Source organism: Temnothorax curvispinosus, unplaced genomic scaffold (assembly GCF_003070985.1).
Source record: "Temnothorax curvispinosus isolate PA1 unplaced genomic scaffold, ASM307098v1 QBEX01013717.1, whole genome shotgun sequence".
NCBI lineage: Eukaryota > Metazoa > Arthropoda > Insecta > Hymenoptera > Formicidae > Temnothorax > Temnothorax curvispinosus.
Genome location: NW_020223497.1, coordinates 738722 through 757589, shown reverse-complemented (window position 1 = coordinate 757589; position 18868 = coordinate 738722). Strand labels below are relative to the sequence as shown.

Genomic DNA, 18868 nt, shown 5'->3' with positions numbered 1-18868 from the left:
GACAAGAAAGAATCACGGGGTGAATCAAGGTGTCGTAAGTGAGCCATAAGCACGTCTCTTCGGACGAGTCCCGACGCGGCCGCGCGAATCGTGGCTGCGCGCATCTTCCGAGAAACTTTTTGAGTAAATCACGAGTAGGGTCCACGTGGACCCACAAAAAGCCGCAATCATTGATTCCGACGAATCGACGGTGATAATGGGCGTTCAGGTGGAGGAGTCCAAGATAGGCGCCTTGGTCGAGAAGGCCAAGTTCTACACCTCTGTCTGCATGGGCACCACGGCAATTCTTGCGGTCTTCGCCTTCCTGTTTCTGATCCCGTTCGTCGTCGAGCCGGCGATAACTACCATCCTGGCGGATTTCTCGCCGCACGCGGTTGCCTGCGTCACGACGGAGCACGTGTACGCGGAGGGGTTGAAAAACTGTTCATGGGCGAGCTGCAGGGAAGGTGATTTCTCGATTCCTTTCTCATATTTTTTACGTTTATAGCATACCGTCCGAGTGTAATCGATGATATCGTTATTAACGTCATAGGTTGCACTTCGGCCGCGCTTCGTTGTCATCAGATCAAAGTCAACTACACCAGGCTCCCGTATGAGGAATTCGTGGCAAAGCCGTTGGGTTCAGTGCCGTGGGACGTCACCGAAACGAAATTCTTCGTGAACACGGAAGGATGCGGCTACCCGCCCACAGTCAACTGCTCTCTTTTCGCGAAGAAGTACGCCTACGAAAATATGGGAAAGGTATTTCCCTGTTACTACAGCAGAACGCATCCGGAGACAGTTGTCGCAAGGTACGATCAGTGAGGCAATGTATGGATTTGTCAACCCAAAGCATAATGCACTATCTTGCTTCTCGTATAAATCATTTTCGTGTATTGGAGAACTGTATCGGTTTGCACGACCATCTATCTCTAGTTAGCATAGAGCTTAACCCGCTATTTTGTGTCCGCAGATATTCGTGGGATGAGAATCTGAGGCATTTAGTGCTAGCCTTGATCGTGCCTATAGTACTGTTCGCCGGGACGCTCGGCGTGCTGTGCTACTGGTATTGTCCGCCGATGAACAAGACCTGCGGCGGGTCGAGTCGCAATCTCATGGACAAGTATGCTAGAAAGGAAGAGTAAGTGTATGTATGCAGTGCCCGTTGCGGGCTAGCAGAAACTGTATTTTATACGGAATTACTTTGAAGTCATTGTCGCTACGATTGTCGAGATCGAGAAAAACGATAATCGAATATTGTAAACGAAAAATCGAGCGTTGACTAAAATTATAAATTTTTTTTAAATTGCATCACACACATTTTCTCTCATTTTTGGCTCTTAGGCATTACACGATTTGCAGGATTTTAATTGTACTCAAAGTAATTCCTCTGTTCATTATGTGACTTTACCGTTTACTCCTCTTTCCATCTCTGTAATTTTTTTGGTTTCTCTTCATTCTTACAGCATCTTGGCAGAGGACGAATTCGAGGAAGACGAAGAGGAATACTGACTGCTACCAAGGGCTCACCCCCCCGCGCGGGAGTGATCCCAGCGAAATAATCTCCGAATGGCTCCAGTGTACTTTACTTTCTAAATTTAAGTGAGCGAGTAATAGCGTTTAGAACAAATACGCGAAGAGCGGCAAAAAGGATCTCGTTGTTATCGCTTCTTATCGGGTTTATTCATTATGCTTAACGCTACATCCGACTTTTTTGTCTTCTAAATCTGTGATTCGTGCTTTCAATAAATGGGACATACGCCTAGGTTTTATGTGCCAGCGACATAAAAATATTTATCTCTTTCTATCTCTTCTTCTCGATATTTCAATTGCACCGATATTAGTTGTATGCACTTACGCGAAAGAAATATAACGTCAGATTCATTTGACGGATCGGCAATCAGAAGAATCGCTTGCGCGAAGAATATACCTTAAATTTACGATGTAAAGTGGGCCATGAATATGAGAACTCGGATTTTTCAATTATCTATCAGTATTCCATGTGAGTTTCAAGAGGCTCGAAACATGCGGCAGTGTCAGAAAATAATATATTATGCATTAATGAAACGCAATACATGATACATTAATAACACACAAATTAATTCAATTAATAATACATTGGCTGCTAGTACGATATAAAACTCGCAAAATTATTCGCAGCTGATTATTAGCAGCGTAGTTGCGCATTCTAAAATCTTGAAATGAAAATCTAGAGATTAATTTATGGAAGTAATTTCAGATAAAAGCAATTACGAAACGGTGATGATGGACTTCCGTGTGTTTCGAGGTCAGCCGTGATAAAGGCGCGCCTTCCTACTTACGTGATAAAAGTTTAAGCAGTACGATAGTTTTTAAACGGCACAGAATTAGGTTTTGCAGCAGCATCGGATTTAGATTAAGCTACGTAACCGTGAATTTACGATTGGTTACATAAGCTGCCTTTGTGACGATAAATCGATCGTGAAAGCAGTACCGATGAAAGCAGTACGAGCAAGTAGCTCGGTGCTAAGCGAAAAATATCTTCACTCTTTCGTCGAGCTGAAGAAACAGACTCCAACGCGGACTCTTATTAGGCTAATCACGTTACTTGCTACACTAAATTAATTGTCCTATTCGTGCCTCCCGTTGTAATTACTTTACCAAGTAGAACGAGCAATGGCTGCTTCTTCATTTTCTGACGCAGGACTCTGAAAGCTGCACTAAATTTTAATTTCGTAAGAGTAAAATAAAACTATGATAACGTTCTGCAGAATCGACAAAGAAAAGCGATTCGTAAATGTTATTGCTGATAGTACAAAGGCAAATGTATTGAATGGAAATTATGAAAGTGCTTTATGAAGAAGGAAATGAAGCAAGTAACGTGGTTTGCTTACAAAATCCGCTTCCGCACCAAGTAACGTAGGCTAAGACTAGGCTATAAGTTAAGCCTGTGAATATTACCAATCGTAATTCTATCGAAATTGATATAAGAATTGTTACGAATTTTGTACGCGGACGCAAGTCACGTCGTGGATTCTATATAGTCAAAGAGAAGATATATTATATAGATATATACGAATAATATACGCGTATATTAAACGCACGTGAACGCTGGTACGCATTGTGCGCATAGTTTATAGGGCTAGATATAACGATATATTTTTAAGTTGGATTTTCTCTGCAGGGACGCGCGAACTACATTCCGTAAGCTACGAAACGACATCGTTTACTATTGAATGCTCGCCAATCGCTTTATAATAACATTTATTCCATCAAGCGTAATTGCTTGCAAGTAAATTAATATATCGCAGATAATAATTTATTAGTAACTTTAACCGAGAACGTCATTAAAGTGAAATGGAATTTTCAGATATGTATTAAATAATTTGAATATTTGAAATCAATTATGATGAATGAAGAAGTTGCTTTCTCTCTCAGTGACTACAATAGTAATTAGTTTATGTCTCTCAAAATTGTTTTTGTCAGTTGGTTATTGACTTCTGCGCTATGATTACTTAAAGAAATTCGGAAAAAAGGAAAATCACATAAAATAAATTTCAAATATTAAATAATTTGAATACGTAAATCGAATTTTGATGAATGATCAAGTTGCTCACTATGATTGCAATATTAATTAGTTTATATTTTTCAAAATTGTTTTTGTCGGTGACTGAGTTCTTTGAAATGATTTGAAAAACGCCACACACTTGACAGAACTAATTTTAATAATGGTTCTAATTAATGTTTGTTTCGAAGCATATGGAAACCATGTCGTAACCCTCTACATCTAGTATGGTTGTGAATCCTTACTCGGCCTTACTCTAGGTGTCCAGAGTGGAAGGGCTTCCACGAGGTAGCAACTTTCCATGGACCCTAATGTTTTGGCACTCATTCCCCACTTGAAGCTTGCTAGTCTATAGTTTCCGTTCGATCGCCTCCGAATCGTGGATGTCCGTCGATTTCATGTCGCGTTAACTACACGATTTCGTCCGACTCGATTCTCTCTCGCAAGTTGGATGAATTTTAAATGAGGATGCTGAACTTTAATTACGCTAATATACATCGATAAGATATTAAAGAATAATCAAAATTAGATATCGGATGATAAGTATTGATTCGAAACATAATTAGAGCATCGAATTATATAAATCGATTCTTGCTTCTCTTCTCTTGCACCCTTCTTCGCGAGACCATTTGCTCAAAGCGTTCATAATCGACGAAACGACGGCGCAAATTGAATTCGCGTACGCTTTCTCGCAAAAGTCACATCGGTTCGCCACATCGCAAAATTTTCATCTTCAGTTAGAATTAAAACTCTTATGTGATATTAAAAGCTTTCAAGCGCAACACCAAGAAAGCTCGACGCGGACAATCCAGGAGCAAGTAACTCGCGTATAGGCACAATTTTCGCATCACGTATCGGTTCTAGTGCCAATAAAAATTCGCTAGCTCGACTAGCCGGTCGCAATCGTCATAGGCAACGTTATTTATAGATCGCACGATCTTATCGAGATCGCGAGAAAAGATGTTTATATTAGAAACTGGAGATCTCAAGCGGATGACTTTTCTCGGCTGAGTTATAGGAAACGCGATTTTGTTTCGCAAAGAATTAGAATTGAAATCTTTAGAATTTCCTTAATCTTCGAATGATTTTTCGACTCAATTTTAAATTATAATAAATATCAGAATTTTAAAATTATAATAAATATATTATCGATATAACGGTAACGTTGCAATGTTTAATACAATATGAAAAATGATGATACACTTACCTATAAAAATATCCTGTAAAGAGTGTAATATATTTAATTTCTCTTTAATACTTCTCGAAAGATTAATTAGATAGAAAGTTAATCAAGGAAAAATTCAACATACAGATATTTGCTTGGGATCTCTCATTAGATAGGTAAACAAATTCTTCAGGTAATTCAAATAATTTATACGCGAGGATAATGTAGAGTAAATAAGCGGTTAACTGAGTAATCTAATGGAGCACGAATTGATAATAACCGAGAATATTGCGAATTCTATTTCCACATGCGATTTAACTATCGTACTCGATTTCTGAAAATCAGCAGTGCTGCGATGCATTATTCGATAGTTTACCTTCACATATTATATACCACTCGTAATGTTATTTGGCTGCTATAATAATATTCGCACTATAGTCGGATATTTATCATGTCCCTCACATCATGTCCCTCTCTCTTTTTCTCGCCTCTTTCCTCATATATAAAAAAAATTTATAATATAAATGAGAAAATACTCTTCGAGACGCTTCCTTTCTCTCTACTCGAAAGTTTTCAACTCGCTTCTTACATACTGAATCATAAATATTGTACATAATATATATATATATATATACGGTGTGTATATATACAAATAAACCACATACTCGCTCTGCGATACAAACGGACTATTGTATATAAGAGATTGTACGAGTTCGTTTAAAATACATAAAAAGAATGTTTTCTGTTAATCTGATGATATATTATTTTTCCAGTTTAACATTCCCGATACGTTTCTCGAAATACCACGAATTGTTTTGATTTTAGGTGAATTAATTTAAAAGAAATTTTATATTAATAAAGCTCATGTTAATTATAGCTTTCCCATAATTTTATTGATACCTTTTTTTTTAAATAACAGCCTCAAAAAGTGAAAGTTATGATCTCTAACATTTTAAAGTCTGCCAATGAGGAATTGTGATAATAAAACTCAGATACGTTGCATTTATCGACGTTACGGTATATGAAAAATCTATCTTCACATGCATTATGCGAAGATTACATAGCATTAAACGGAAGACATTTGACCTTTTGCTCTGAAGGTCGTAGAAATGTTAAATGTTAATCCATCGGAACTAACACTCCACCCTACTCGACTGATATCGAGGGGCTGAATCTAAATCGATAAAACAGATATCAACTGACTATATGTGCTATATGAAACACTTGTATTTATAATTCATAGTGTACGATGAGAGAATAGTTTCACATTTCCTAGTGCAAAATTGCATATTTCATCTGCTGATCCTTGCAAGTACAATTGAAATTAAAAAAAGAAGAAATAAGAACTTAATTGACACTAGAATTAACATTATTTTAACCTGCATAAATATCAATTATATATTGTATTAAATAAATGTAGATTATAAACAAATTATATTATAATTATTAAGTTATCGCGTTAATAAAAAATATATATATCACTTTTTGAAATCGACTTTAAAATCAGAAACTTATACAACTTCAAAAGAATACAAATGAATTGAACGTCGAATATTGTTTGCAAATGTCGCTGCATGTAAAAATATATTAAAATACTTTGAAGAAATAATCGTTAGCTAAAATAAACTGTACTTTATATTCAAGGTAAAAAAAAATAAATAACTTCGAAAAGAAGATTAATAAATCTTTGTTACTGTCTTCTGTCGTTTAAGTAGTCATATCTCAACGTTCCAGAAGTTTCGCTATTTAAGCCCCTTGCACAATGCCAGGCAACAGGCAATAGGAACAGGGAATAGAAATCAGAAATCATTGTATAAGTGCAGAATAAACAGTGACACAGGCAATAGACACAGAATTTCCGTCACGTTGGAAATTCTGTGCCTATTGCCTGTTGCCAACAAATCATAGCATTCGAATTATTTAGGTTGTAATTAACGATTTTTTGGTTATTTCCTGTTCCTACTGCCTGTTGCCTGGTATTGTGCAAGGGGCTTTTATTCTTGCAACCACAGAATGAGATTTGTGAACCGTGGGTCGTTTCACTCGGGCATTTCACCATGGAAGAGGATCCCACCCCCCATGAAAAGCGCGATATACCACCGCGCAAGCTCCGTGCGAAGGAACTCGCGAACCACACGGCCAACTAGAAAACTTGTTTTCAAACAGTCGTCGGAGCTGGTCGGTTGCATGGCTACCTCGCGTATACTCGCGTGAACGTGGAACTCTTTTACGGGATGAAAAGATCGCGACAAACTGACAATTGTTTTGCAAGTCGCGGACGGAAATGATCGCGAGATCGTTTCTTAACATCGATGATCCTACGAGGGACGCGTACCGATCGCATACACGTGTGAAATTAAATTTTCGTGGCTAAATGACACGGTTTATTCGTGATCGAGTGTTATTTGTGCAAATATAATTAGCAATCAAGTGTAAAGTTTTCGGTAAAGTATGGAACGGGATAACGATGAAAACGAGTGAAATTGCGTCGACATAAGAAAAACGGTGTTAAGCAGATCCATTCCTTCAATTATGATTCAAAAGATTCATCTCCGAAATTTTAAAATGCAAGAAATTTTCAAGAAAATTTTATGAAGACTCGCTATAACGACATAAATAATAATCGTTGTATCATGCGGATTTTATTATCAGCAAAATACATAAATCGTCGAACTTCTACAAAAGAATTATCTTCATTCTTTTTTGAAAAAGAAATGCAAGTATTTACGTCAGCTGCTGAAAATCGGTGATCGAGCAGAAAAAAAATTCATCTAAAAGAGCACTTGATATCCATGAAAAGTTAAGACGCGCAATCAGCTTAAAAGTAAAGCGGCTTCGATTTTATCGGAGATAAAACTCGCTTCGAACGAGTAGTAAATACTCGCTTTAGTCAGACAACGAATATCGAGAATGTAAAAAATATTCTGCAGTTGCAGTTCTTTTTTTTTTTTGAGGAGGATGCGGATGGACGAATAATAATTCTGCAAGTCTAATCATTTCTGTTGCTGCATCGGCAGCTTTATTCTCGATAAAAAAAAAGGGGGACAAAAAATCATGATAGATTTTATAAAAAACGAAAATCAGATTTAATGAATTTATGCACGCAATTTAGGAATCAGATAGCGCACGTCTACGGCAATAATGGCAATTCCAAGAATGAGAATCCCAAAGGTATTATGGGCAAGATAATCGGTTATTCCAAGGTTACTCGCAAGTGGAACAGTCATTAGGGACTTCGTCGTGGGTGTCCCTCAGAAAAGTGTCTTTCTAACATCGTGATCGATTGCCCACTATAAAAAAAAACGCAAAAGCCTATTACTATTTCCTCTGTCTTCTATTATATTTAAATAATAATGCTGACATTGTTCTAAATACTTAATGGAAGGTAATTTTCTTCAAGGAAGAAAATTTTGCGTGACGAAGAATTATAATTAGTTTAAAATTTATTGGTGCGTTAAAACGTCACTCTTTTAATTGTAAAACGGCCTTTTACTTGTTAATTATACGCCAGCAAAGTCTCGGCAACGACGCAGGGAACGACAGGAACAAATTCTAACGACGTTACTTCCGACGGTAATGGTGCGGCACAGAAATCCGGATCAATAGCGCATTTTTTAAACAGTTGTTTTAAGCGCCCACTCGAGCGTCGCGGTAATGGGATTACCGTCATCTAATTCTATACTGTCCTATGTAGAGCATCCGCTCGCAACTATACGGCTAATGAAGTTAACACGTGGCAATTGCTCTAAGTGCATCAGATAGATCGGACACTAGAGCGTCTAGCGAAAGAACGGCGGGGGGGGGAGGATCCGCGCAAACACAGGAGAAGACTTCCTCGGCATTACACGCTATTGTGCGCTCGATTGACGAACGGTCGATCACACCGGCTTAAATTCCGATCAGAGAAATGGGGCAACCCGCCAGCGATTGGGCAGAACTGTGAATCACTTGCCTAATGAGTCACTCGCGTGACACACTTGGAGCTTATTACGAATCTCCGGTACATTATCGTTGGATTGTTAATGTTACTGGTAACTAATTAACTTCCAAGAAGAAAGGAAAGTTAAGAGAAAGTTACAAGTCGTTCGTTGAATTCGAAATCGAGCAGACTGGCGATTTTTTGACGAGCGCTTTTTTTTCATTCGTCAATTTTCGTCGCTGCTGGAGAAGATTAGAGATTTGAAATTCTAAGTGTTATCTGACGCTCTTCGAAACGGCATGACGATCGTGCGTCACGACGTCACGCGTGTTCGTGCCCTATAAGAGGATGGTAGCTATAGCGAAATCATCTAATCGATGGAAGTCGTGACATACACACCCACACACGCACTTGTCGACCGACTTCGCGACTTGTACTTTTCAAACGGAAATAGTATGCGGGAAACGAACATAGATTCGCAACGAAATATTCCGGCTGCGCACGTGTGCATTCCAGCGGGTAATATTATGAAAGTGAAAATGGGGCTGTTGCGAACGATCGATTCCTAGCGCGAAGCGAGAGTGCGGTCCGTTGATCTCTCGATTTCTCGGGTTTTTCTTCGCGCGAGACGACGATCAAACTTTTACGAGGCTGCTATAGCACGACGGTAATGAAATGTCGACATAAAGTCGCTTATTTTTTATGTCATGCGCTCCGAGAGGAAACAAATATATAATACAATATAATACATATAATACATGTGAGATTATTTAACATTATCTGACAAACGAAATTAGTTTATCAAATTTGGAGAGAATTAATTTTTGGGCGGTAACGCATATCGATAAGAGAATAAAGGTCAAAACTCCAACGAGTGAGATAATTTTTCAACAAGTCCGCTGCTGGAATTATCAATTTTTGGGATCACGTTTACGCATAAATGTGTATATGCATTTGATTGACGTGGAATTAAAACCCCGTGGAATTTAAATAGAAAAAATTCAACGGAAGATTTAAAAAATGGGCAGAAAGCAGAAGCGCCGCCTGATACCGGAACAGGATCGTAAAATTTGCGGTAGCATATGCTTCTTCCAGTTCACCTTCGTCATCAGTTGCGTGGCTTTGGTTTACCTCAGCGTGGCGATCTACGCGCCGTCGTATAGGTAAAACAAAATGACATATTACAATCTAAAATTAGAAATTGATTTCTGGCATGTAATCGATCCCATTTTCGTCGAAATACGTTCGACTGGTAGACTCTATATTAGCTTCTATCCATCCAAAAGATTTGTTCCTCGTGAAAGTTTTCTCGCACAAGACTGCGTTCACCGTGTAGGATTTATTAAAGATGAAACTGAGACGCTATTCAAGTCAAAGATGTTATTCGAGATGAGGCTGTGGGGAAGATGTTCGCAGCTTGTTTCCACGAGACGTAATCCGAGAGGCGCGTTAACAACGCCGGCGTAATTTCAGGGCCTTCCACGTTGGCATCGAGCCGGAACCGGTGATGTGCCAAACCGTTAACGCCTCGATGGTGAATAATTGCGGATGGGCAAGTTGCGGCGAGTGGTGTTTGACGAAGACGAGCGGTTTTTGTCCCCAGTATCACGCGACCGTGAGACGTAATGGCACCGACGTGACTTTCGAAAATTGCACCAAGTTCAGCAGTATGGCGTGTCCCCAGGTGCGTAAAAACGACGCAGCATTACTTTGTCGTGTTCTTTCTTGCTTTTTGTTTGAAAGTCCCATTGTGTTATAATTTAAATGTTGTCCAATCATTTTTGAAAAGCTCTCGATAAACTATTGTGGCTGCGTTTCGATATTCACTGCCAGTACTGAAAATCTCTCTAGTTTACGTTAGAGTCCCTCTAATAAGAGTCGCGACACGTAGCAACAACTTTTGATTGGTGCGCATTTTCGGCAAAAGCACGAGAAACAGAAAGAGAAAGAGATATAAGAGAGAAAGAGAAAGCGATATGAATGTATATCACTTGTATATCGCTTTCTCTTTCTCTCTTATTTTGTCGAAACTCAACACTGTTAAAGGTTAGAGGATGAAATTTAAACCAATACCATGAGTTAGATTTATTTTGTTATTTTTAACTACCATGCGCGTCAAAATTTATTAGTTTGAAACAAAATAGGATTATTTTAACTCCATTGGTTTAGTCAAATTACCATTGTTTTAGTTAAATTAACTAAATATTGAGTAGGAGCAGTGGCGACCTATGGAATAGTTAAAAATTACTCAAATTTGAGTTTAATTTAACCCTATGAATTTAACAGTGAAGATGTCGCGAATCTTATTAGAGGGACTTTAGTTTACGTCACATACACTATGGATTTTCAGTACTGGCAGTGAATATCGAAACGCAGCCTATATTGTGCACAAATATGTAACAAGTATTATAAATTACAGATAAAAATATGAAGTTTATAAATTATTGACAATTTGGTTTTAAAAATGCAGAATGGAAAATAACATTTTAAGTGCTGCAACAAGAACATAAAGATTTAAAGAAATGAGAAATAATTATGTTAAAAAAAAGTTTTTAATTGATTTATGTAAATATTAATTTAATCTTGACTAATTTATTAGTTTATATTAACAACCTGATTTTGTTCTCGAAGAGAAAAACATGAAGCATGAAATTAACAACGAACTGAGATAGATTGCCATTAACGAGCTCGGCATAAAATTTCCTCCGGTCGGGAACATTTACGGTATAAGATCTGATATTAAAATTTTATGATCTCCCTCGATGATTCTCGTTAGACACGAACAATTACAATCTCGTATAATTACCCAATCAACTCTTGGAAATCTTTAGGCAAAGCTTTCTCGGGAAAAGACAATAACGAGCTTTGCTCGAATACCCCACTGGCCATAATCTTTCCCTGGAAACTTTTTCCATTTGACGTAGTATGAAGGTTCTTAACGAGTGGCGAGGACACACGTTTACCCTTCGGATTCCGATCACTTTTATTTCACGGTACGTTCCCAACCAAGCGCGACCGTGAACTCGATGCTTCCACACCCGATGCTTTCTCGTGGGCGTAGGTCTCCATCTCGTGGGAATATTACATTTTTACTGAAGCAACGTAGGCTCCAATTTCCTCGCCGTGCCGTCAAACATAGATACCGCGGGGATGATGTTGCGGAAGATTCATACGAATTGCATACAAATAAACTGTAGCGAGGCACTTGCTGTGTTATTTTGAATTACTTTCATTATTAATAATAGTTTCTTGAATTCACGGCTTTATTAAAGCTCAAAGCAATAGCTTTATACATTCAAAACCATCTTTTAGAAATCAATTTATTATTGTTTTCCTTTAACTCTATCCTTGATAATGGTAACTGTAATTTATCATATAAATGTCGATACTATACTGACCGATACTATATCTCGACAAGATTACTGGAGAAAGAAGGAATATGAAATACTATCAATCGATCAATACTTGTCAACTTTGCAATCTCCGTAGAAAATAGATGTCACCCGATATAAGTGTCACGCATAATATGCGTTAAAATATATTTATGAAATACAATCTGATTAAATAATATAATTTTATTCATGATTCAGATATCAAAAACTTTTTAATTGTTTTTAGAAAATATGAAAATCGCACTTCGCTTTCGTCTTGCTCTTAAATTTCCATCTCATGTTCTTATCGTCTCCTCTATATATTGATCCATCAACCAAGAGACATCGACGGATGGTTTTCAGCCCGTTGAGAGCCTAAACCTCTTGCAATATTCACGAAGAAGAAATGCCATTATAAAATCCATTGCGTGCAATACCCACAACATTATCCGTCATCGAAAGTTCTTAAAGAAAAGCTTTCTTCCCTTGTGAGCAATATTAACTGCTTTCGTTGTTTATTATATCCGATTGTTTAACAAACAATAAAGAAATGTGCTGATAAAAATAGACATGATAGGTCGAAGAGGCAAACAATATGACATAATCTTTCACTATACTGTAGTAGCAGTACGTTATACAAACAACTTGCCATTTTCAACAATGTTTGCGGATTAGAAGCTTTATTTGCGAACGGCTATTACATCCTTCACAAATTGAAAAATTTTATTACAATAAAAAAAAGTAAGATATACTAATTTCTTTCTCTCTAAATCGCGTTATAATAGTATTTTAATTAAGAAACTTTAATTAATTATGAAATGATTATAAACTTGTCGATTATATTCTTATAGTCAGAATGTATGTCAATTTTTGATCAGGGAAAGGTATTCGCGAGAGAGTCGAAAGGTTTCAAGTAATATCGTAAAAAACGTCTAAAAATACCCGGTAATAATGATTGGGATAACTCAATCTAAAGTAAAAGTTATGAGTTGGGAGGATACGAGTCATACGAGTTCTCCCCGAGGGAGTGCCCTATGAATATGAATATTTAGGCGCACGGCATCGTACTGTATGCTGACCGTTAATGCTTTGCCATCAGGCCTGAAACTTTCTGAAAGTAATGGGATTTAATTAATGGCGTTGATGAGAAAAAGTCATATAGCGTGTAAAACATACATGACCGTGCCTTTTACAATCGTTTTGATAATGATGTCAGACAAACTTTCATAAATCATAAAATAATTTTCCTAATAAATTAATTAAATAATATTTTTAAAGAGAATAATTTTATAATAAAATTACGGACACACAAACGTTAAAACATAAAATATCATTTAATTCTCTCTCGCAGGAATTACGCAATAAGAGAATAAAATTAAAATATATAGATATATAAAATAAAAAGAACTCGACTAATTAAGTATTAACATCGTATATAATTAAAAACTTTATGTTTAAATATTTTCAAATAAATTTTATCCTGTAAGTAAAATAAATTTGAGACTTAATTGTCAAATTATCCAAAAGATTCAGAAATCACAGTTAATGTACATCTATAATTTAAATTGTAAATAAAAAAATTACGATTAAACAGATTAAAATCACAAATACACTGACACTAGCTTTAACACATCATGATACGTAGTTTTGTCATATAATTAATAATGATATAAAGTAAGAATTCAAAATGAGAAACGTCGACAGGCGAACATGAGGAGCATGAAACGGTACAATTGCAACAACGGCAGCGAGTGCAGCATGTTGACGGGGGTGTTCAACTGCAGCCTCGGACATTGCTCGAACATGAGCGAGCTGATGCTCTGCCATCACAAGGCCGACGGCGTCGTCATCGATAGCGAGAAGGACAATATGAAGCTGAACGGCTTCTTCAGCTGTCAGCACTCCAGATGCACGAAAATCAAGAGTACCTTCACCTGCGACCGATACTGCCCGAGCATTTCCACCAGCGACGTAAACGTCTATCTAATGCACGACGACAGTATCATATCAGCCAGGTGCTCCCGCGGGATGGCCTTGAACAGGGCGAACGGTAGCCTACCCGGTATCAGATTGGACAACCCCGTTAAAATCTGGGACGAGCGGAACGGCAGTATTTTCGCGAGCTGCTTCGCCGTGACGAACCACGGCAATATCATCAGGTAATGACGAATGTTAATATAACGAAGTCTTTCGACGAATAATAATTTTCCACTTTATTTAAATTTATTCTCGTTTAAAATCTCGTTTCATCAAATCACGTCATCTAATTATATGAATGGAATAATTAAATATCGTTAAGAGACGAACATCATTAAAATGCGATTGTTATATAAAGAGATATGTTAATATTTTATATACGTATATATACAAATAATTATATTTATACAATAAAGGCAAATTTTGTATTAATTTTTTAGATATATGTTACGTGGTGAATTTCTATGCCAATTTTTTATAAGGGTCTTCTGTCGCTATTAACGCTACATTAGCTATTGATTGAATTCCTTGGCTCTATCGCATCTTTGAGTCTTAAATGCGCACGTAGAAAATGAGAAGAGACCGAATGAAACGTGAGACTCTCGAGAATTGGATTGCTGATAGAGTGAGGCTTTATTGAATGATTGAACGGAAAATATATTTTTGCTCTATTTTTTCCTTCCCGTAAAAACATTGATAACATTATCGTCTTAGATATTGATCAAATAGTAAAATTGGAATTTTATGCACGAACAAAAATAAAACCGTTATACGGTCATCACGTAAAATGTACTTGATACACATTCGTGGATGTTATTCCAAACGTTCTCTCATTTATCACCATCATGTTATTTTCAAGCTAAGGGCTTAAAATTTTATTGAATTGCCCAGGAAGTAAAAAAAGATAAACATGCCAATGGCGGAGAAAGGGACAAAATATTGGAGGGGGGGGAAACCAAACCCAGTCGTAGGATCAATAGTTGCTATGGAAATACCCTATAGCCTATAAGAAGCTGGTATAAATAAATGACACAGGTTTCGCGATAGAAGTAATTCTGAAGACCCCAATAAAATTGCTTATAAGAAAATATTTAACTTTAGTTCGTAATCCTCTCTAAAGCCCGTATCAGACCACAGATTGGGATTGAGAGTGGATTTGACCAATTAGAATAAAGTTCATTAAACTTGTGATTAAGTTTTCTTTATTTTAATTGATTAAATTCAGTCCAATCTCAATCCCAATCCGTAGTCTGACAGAGGCTTAACGGATATTAATCGATTCAAATATGTATATGTAATAAAATTTTTTCATTAAAAAGATTTACAAAAATTGCAATGTTTCATAATGTGCGTGAAAAACATTTATCTTTTTATATTTTTTTTATATTTCTCTATCATCTTCATCTTTATTATTATTTTTTTTACGTAAGGAGATCGACAAAATTGTCGATATGCGTTATATCGTTACCGCCCCTGTTACTTTCGCAGCACGGAGGACTGCGTGAACGGCACGTTGTTGGACGAGATTCCGATCCCCGAACCGTCCATTAACTTCACGAGCTTCCTGAAAATTTACGAAAAGACCCTGAAGCATCCGGTGGATCCCACGAATGCCTATGTCCCGGCACAGCAGTCTTTGACGATCTACAATACCTCGCGATTGTACATCAATCTCGAGCGTTGCGTCAACACATTGAGAGGCGAGTGCAGACGATTCCAGTTTACCCACGGCCGCGACGGCGATAATCAGACCGCGCAGAGCAGATATCCCTGTTATTACAATAAGGTAAGGCATTTTCTGTCGAAAGATTCAACGAATACGTGGGGATTAAACGGATTCGGCTCAGTTTAAGATCTCTTTTTCTGGCAATCCCGTTTTTTTAGTAAAAAAATATATAATATAACGTTTAGTAACATAGGCACATTTATTGCGTAAAGCCATATTTCTTGCTAAAAATTAATTTTTTTTTTTAAAGAAGATATTCCGGCATCTCGATAATTTTTATGTTTTGAGCAATTATTAAAATAATGCATCAAATTCGACAAACAGGGCAAAGACGTGCAATTAAATTGATTATAGAGAAAAATTATTATAATTTTTCGTGACGAGTAATTTTAACTATTGTTAATTGTTATTTCCGGTATAATAGTAAAACACTAATAATTTATAATGTGCGCAATTCTTATTTATGCGGATACATATTATGCAGAACAACTCGTTATTCGTGGTTGCACGTTTCGATCTGAAGAAGACGCGAATGGAGCTGTTGATCGCCGTTATCGTGCCGGCTGGAGTGTTCGTCATCAGCGTCATTACCCTGATTATCATCTCGCGATCGGTGCAGGTAGGGGACGACGCAAAAATGCGATGCAGATACTGCGTTGACAATCAAGAGACCCGGGGCGAGGACGAGGGACTCGTGGAGGCGACGTCCTCCGCGACTCAAAGTCAGGCTAATGAGAACGAGATCAGAAGTATGACCCTTTAGCAGTACAAGCCGTTTGGCACGGGCGCTACACTGGGTTACGAAAGGCTGCCGTTGATCGACATGGACAACGCTGAGGATTCCTTTTAGAGAAGAAAACGCGATACTTGATTTTCTAGCGGTCGCCGTGCCGGACAGATCCATCCAACAAGAAAAATCTTGCGAGAGACAAGCTCTAAAAATGAAATCCGAACACAAATGAAGCATGTGAGGCAAAGTTAAATTCTCGGATGGACATTAACGTCGTCTTCCGGAATGAGGTGCAATCAATTTTTCTACAGTTACAATGATCATTGTAATGCGTAATAACGTGGACGTTACAATGATGTGACCTGATCGTTGTGCTTGAAATGAAATTAAACTTCAAGTAATCTCTCTGCCAATGAAACTCATCGAAAGTAACCCATTCGGGGTCCAAGTTAATAATACCGACTCTCTAATTAGATATCGATCGGATACATTTTCACTGTTGCCTTCGATGTATCGCTATCACTTTGTTTGCGCGCCAGACAAACGGACGGACACTGGTATCACAATCGTCGATACATTAGTTTTAAGATTTTACCTCCAGATATATTTAAGAAACTTTCATTAAAGTACTTGTGTAATATACGATTGTTTACATTGTCGTCGTATTTTATCGAACGGTATCTAACAATAATGGCGTTAAACAAAACGTCTTCGCGCAATGTGTACGAATGAAGTGAAAGATGAACAACATTAATCAACGAAGACAAAACGGAATGAGTGATGGAACGAATGGATAAACGCTGAAATATATATTCACTACAGTAAACGTCACTCCGCGAAAATATCCTTTTTTTACGCGATATAATTGCGATCTTTGCGCAAAATGTGAAATAATCAAGCTTATTTTGATGTACAACGTATAGAATAACACGGCGACTTACAATTAGAGCTCATTTAATATTCGGTTATCAACGAACGTGCATTTATATTTTTTCTACATCCACTTATATTGTGCTACACTGTAGTTGACTCCGTACTACTGTGATTAGATACATCTAATACCGCTGGTAAAAAAACACTCGATGCGATTTCCTATTTCTGATACGCGAGTACTACGACTGCCTATATATGCGTAAATTATAGTTGTACAGTATATATTGTACTACATACTTGCGATGCCTAAGTATCAGTACCTTACGATGTAAATATATCAAAATATATATTATGACATAACATGCTTTCAGCGAGACATTTATATATTCGTGGTAATCGACATTGCCTCAATTTTCGTGCCAGTTTCGTGTCAGCGTGTGTTTCAAGTCAATCAAAAATATGATCCGTCGCGTAATAAATATTCGAAATACTTGATACAATTAACAAATATGTATTAATTAGAAATATGAATTTTTATAAGAGGAATAACGCAATGCCATAAAATTATTTTTTATTTTCAATTATTGGTTTTATATTTCACACTTTTATTTTTCATAATATTTTTACTAAAATAAAGTAAAATAAATAATTTTTTCAAGATAGATAATCAGCACAAAAAGCCATAATTTAATTTGATATTTTTATTCTCACAATGATTTATAATTGAAGAAAGAATGTATATATTTTTTTACTTTTTAATCAAAACTTATGAAAGAATTGTTAGAAAAATACACTCGTATAATCAGCAACGTAAGATACCGATTTAAATAGGCAAGAATAAGTTAAAATACCTAAATCTCACGCAAGTGATACACGTATGCACGTATGCACGCAAGAAGAGTGGCTAAAAATAGCCGCGCAACAAGAAAAAAAGACTTTTCTGATGTCACTGTACTCTATGTGCCTTCTTCCGCTTTCGATGGAGCCATCAATAAAGTATACCTATTAATATCTGCGAGTACTGTAAATTAACCGAAGACACAGGCTCGAAAGGAAACTTTTTCGAGCTCTTTCGCTCTCTCGGAAATAAATGTTCGCAGTTCCGTTACTTCTGTTATTTTGTTCTATTACAAAATTAGGGAAATTCCGATTTGTAAATAAAAGTTTTATCTAGCGTGTATCGCTTCTGTCTATTTAGAAATCATTAGATTGATCGTGTACTCATGAAAGCAATGTGATCGACGTACGAAATGAAACGGACAAAGAGATGAATGATTGGAGTAATTAGCAGATCCTCGAAACTATTTTTAAAGAACACCGATTATAAGGGAATAATGCAAGATTTAGCTGTTGGCAAATAAATATACGATTATGCAAATGACGAATAACTGTATATATATATGATTAATTATCTGTCTAACTAGATAAAGAGCTAATCCTCTTTTTGTATGTAAAAAATTATAGCTAATAGCTTAGTATATATGTGTATATAAATCGTGCAATTATGTGGTATGCCTTTATGTCAAATACATTTGTGACATATATGAATGTGCCGACTGTAAAATATAATTTCTTTTTTTTTTT

General features: G+C 36.8%; 2 protein-coding genes across 3 annotated transcripts; both read left to right on the top strand.

Annotated features, from left to right (window-relative positions):
- The first annotated feature begins 12 nt into the window (after positions 1-12).
- LOC112463847 (protein tipE) lies at positions 13-4817 on the top strand. Of its 2 annotated transcripts, none has more exons than XM_025030472.1 (4): positions 13-446; positions 533-791; positions 953-1120; positions 1446-4817. In XM_025030472.1, exons 1-4 carry the CDS (start codon positions 197-199, stop codon positions 1489-1491), a joined length of 723 nt encoding a protein of 240 aa, XP_024886240.1. In that variant the 5' UTR covers positions 13-196; the 3' UTR covers positions 1492-4817. The 2 variants fall into 2 exon arrangements, with proteins under 2 accessions (XP_024886240.1, XP_024886241.1); XM_025030473.1 differs by having other exon boundaries at positions 953-1126.
- Positions 4818-6861: 2044 nt separating this feature from the next.
- LOC112463845 lies at positions 6862-17835 on the top strand. The gene is made up of 5 exons (XM_025030468.1): positions 6862-9770; positions 10081-10291; positions 13683-14137; positions 15444-15741; positions 16166-17835. Exons 1-5 carry the CDS (start codon positions 9628-9630, stop codon positions 16442-16444), a joined length of 1386 nt encoding a protein of 461 aa, XP_024886236.1. The 5' UTR covers positions 6862-9627; the 3' UTR covers positions 16445-17835.
- Positions 17836-18868: the final 1033 nt, after the last annotated feature.

Bases quoted from the DNA above. Each gene is read 5' to 3' on its own strand.
- LOC112463847 (XM_025030472.1), top strand. From the start codon at position 197: ATGGGCGTTCAGGTGGAGGAGTCCAAGATAGGCGCCTTGGTCGAGAAG. The intron at 447-532 runs GTGATTTCTCGA...TTAACGTCATAG, and splicing joins ATGGGCGAGCTGCAGGGAAG to GTTGCACTTCGGCCGCGCTT. The intron at 1,121-1,445 runs GTAAGTGTATGT...TCATTCTTACAG, and splicing joins AAGTATGCTAGAAAGGAAGA to CATCTTGGCAGAGGACGAAT.
- LOC112463845 (XM_025030468.1), top strand. From the start codon at position 9,628: ATGGGCAGAAAGCAGAAGCGCCGCCTGATACCGGAACAGGATCGTAAA. The intron at 14,138-15,443 runs GTAATGACGAAT...TTACTTTCGCAG, and splicing joins AACCACGGCAATATCATCAG to CACGGAGGACTGCGTGAACG. The intron at 15,742-16,165 runs GTAAGGCATTTT...CATATTATGCAG, and splicing joins ATCCCTGTTATTACAATAAG to AACAACTCGTTATTCGTGGT.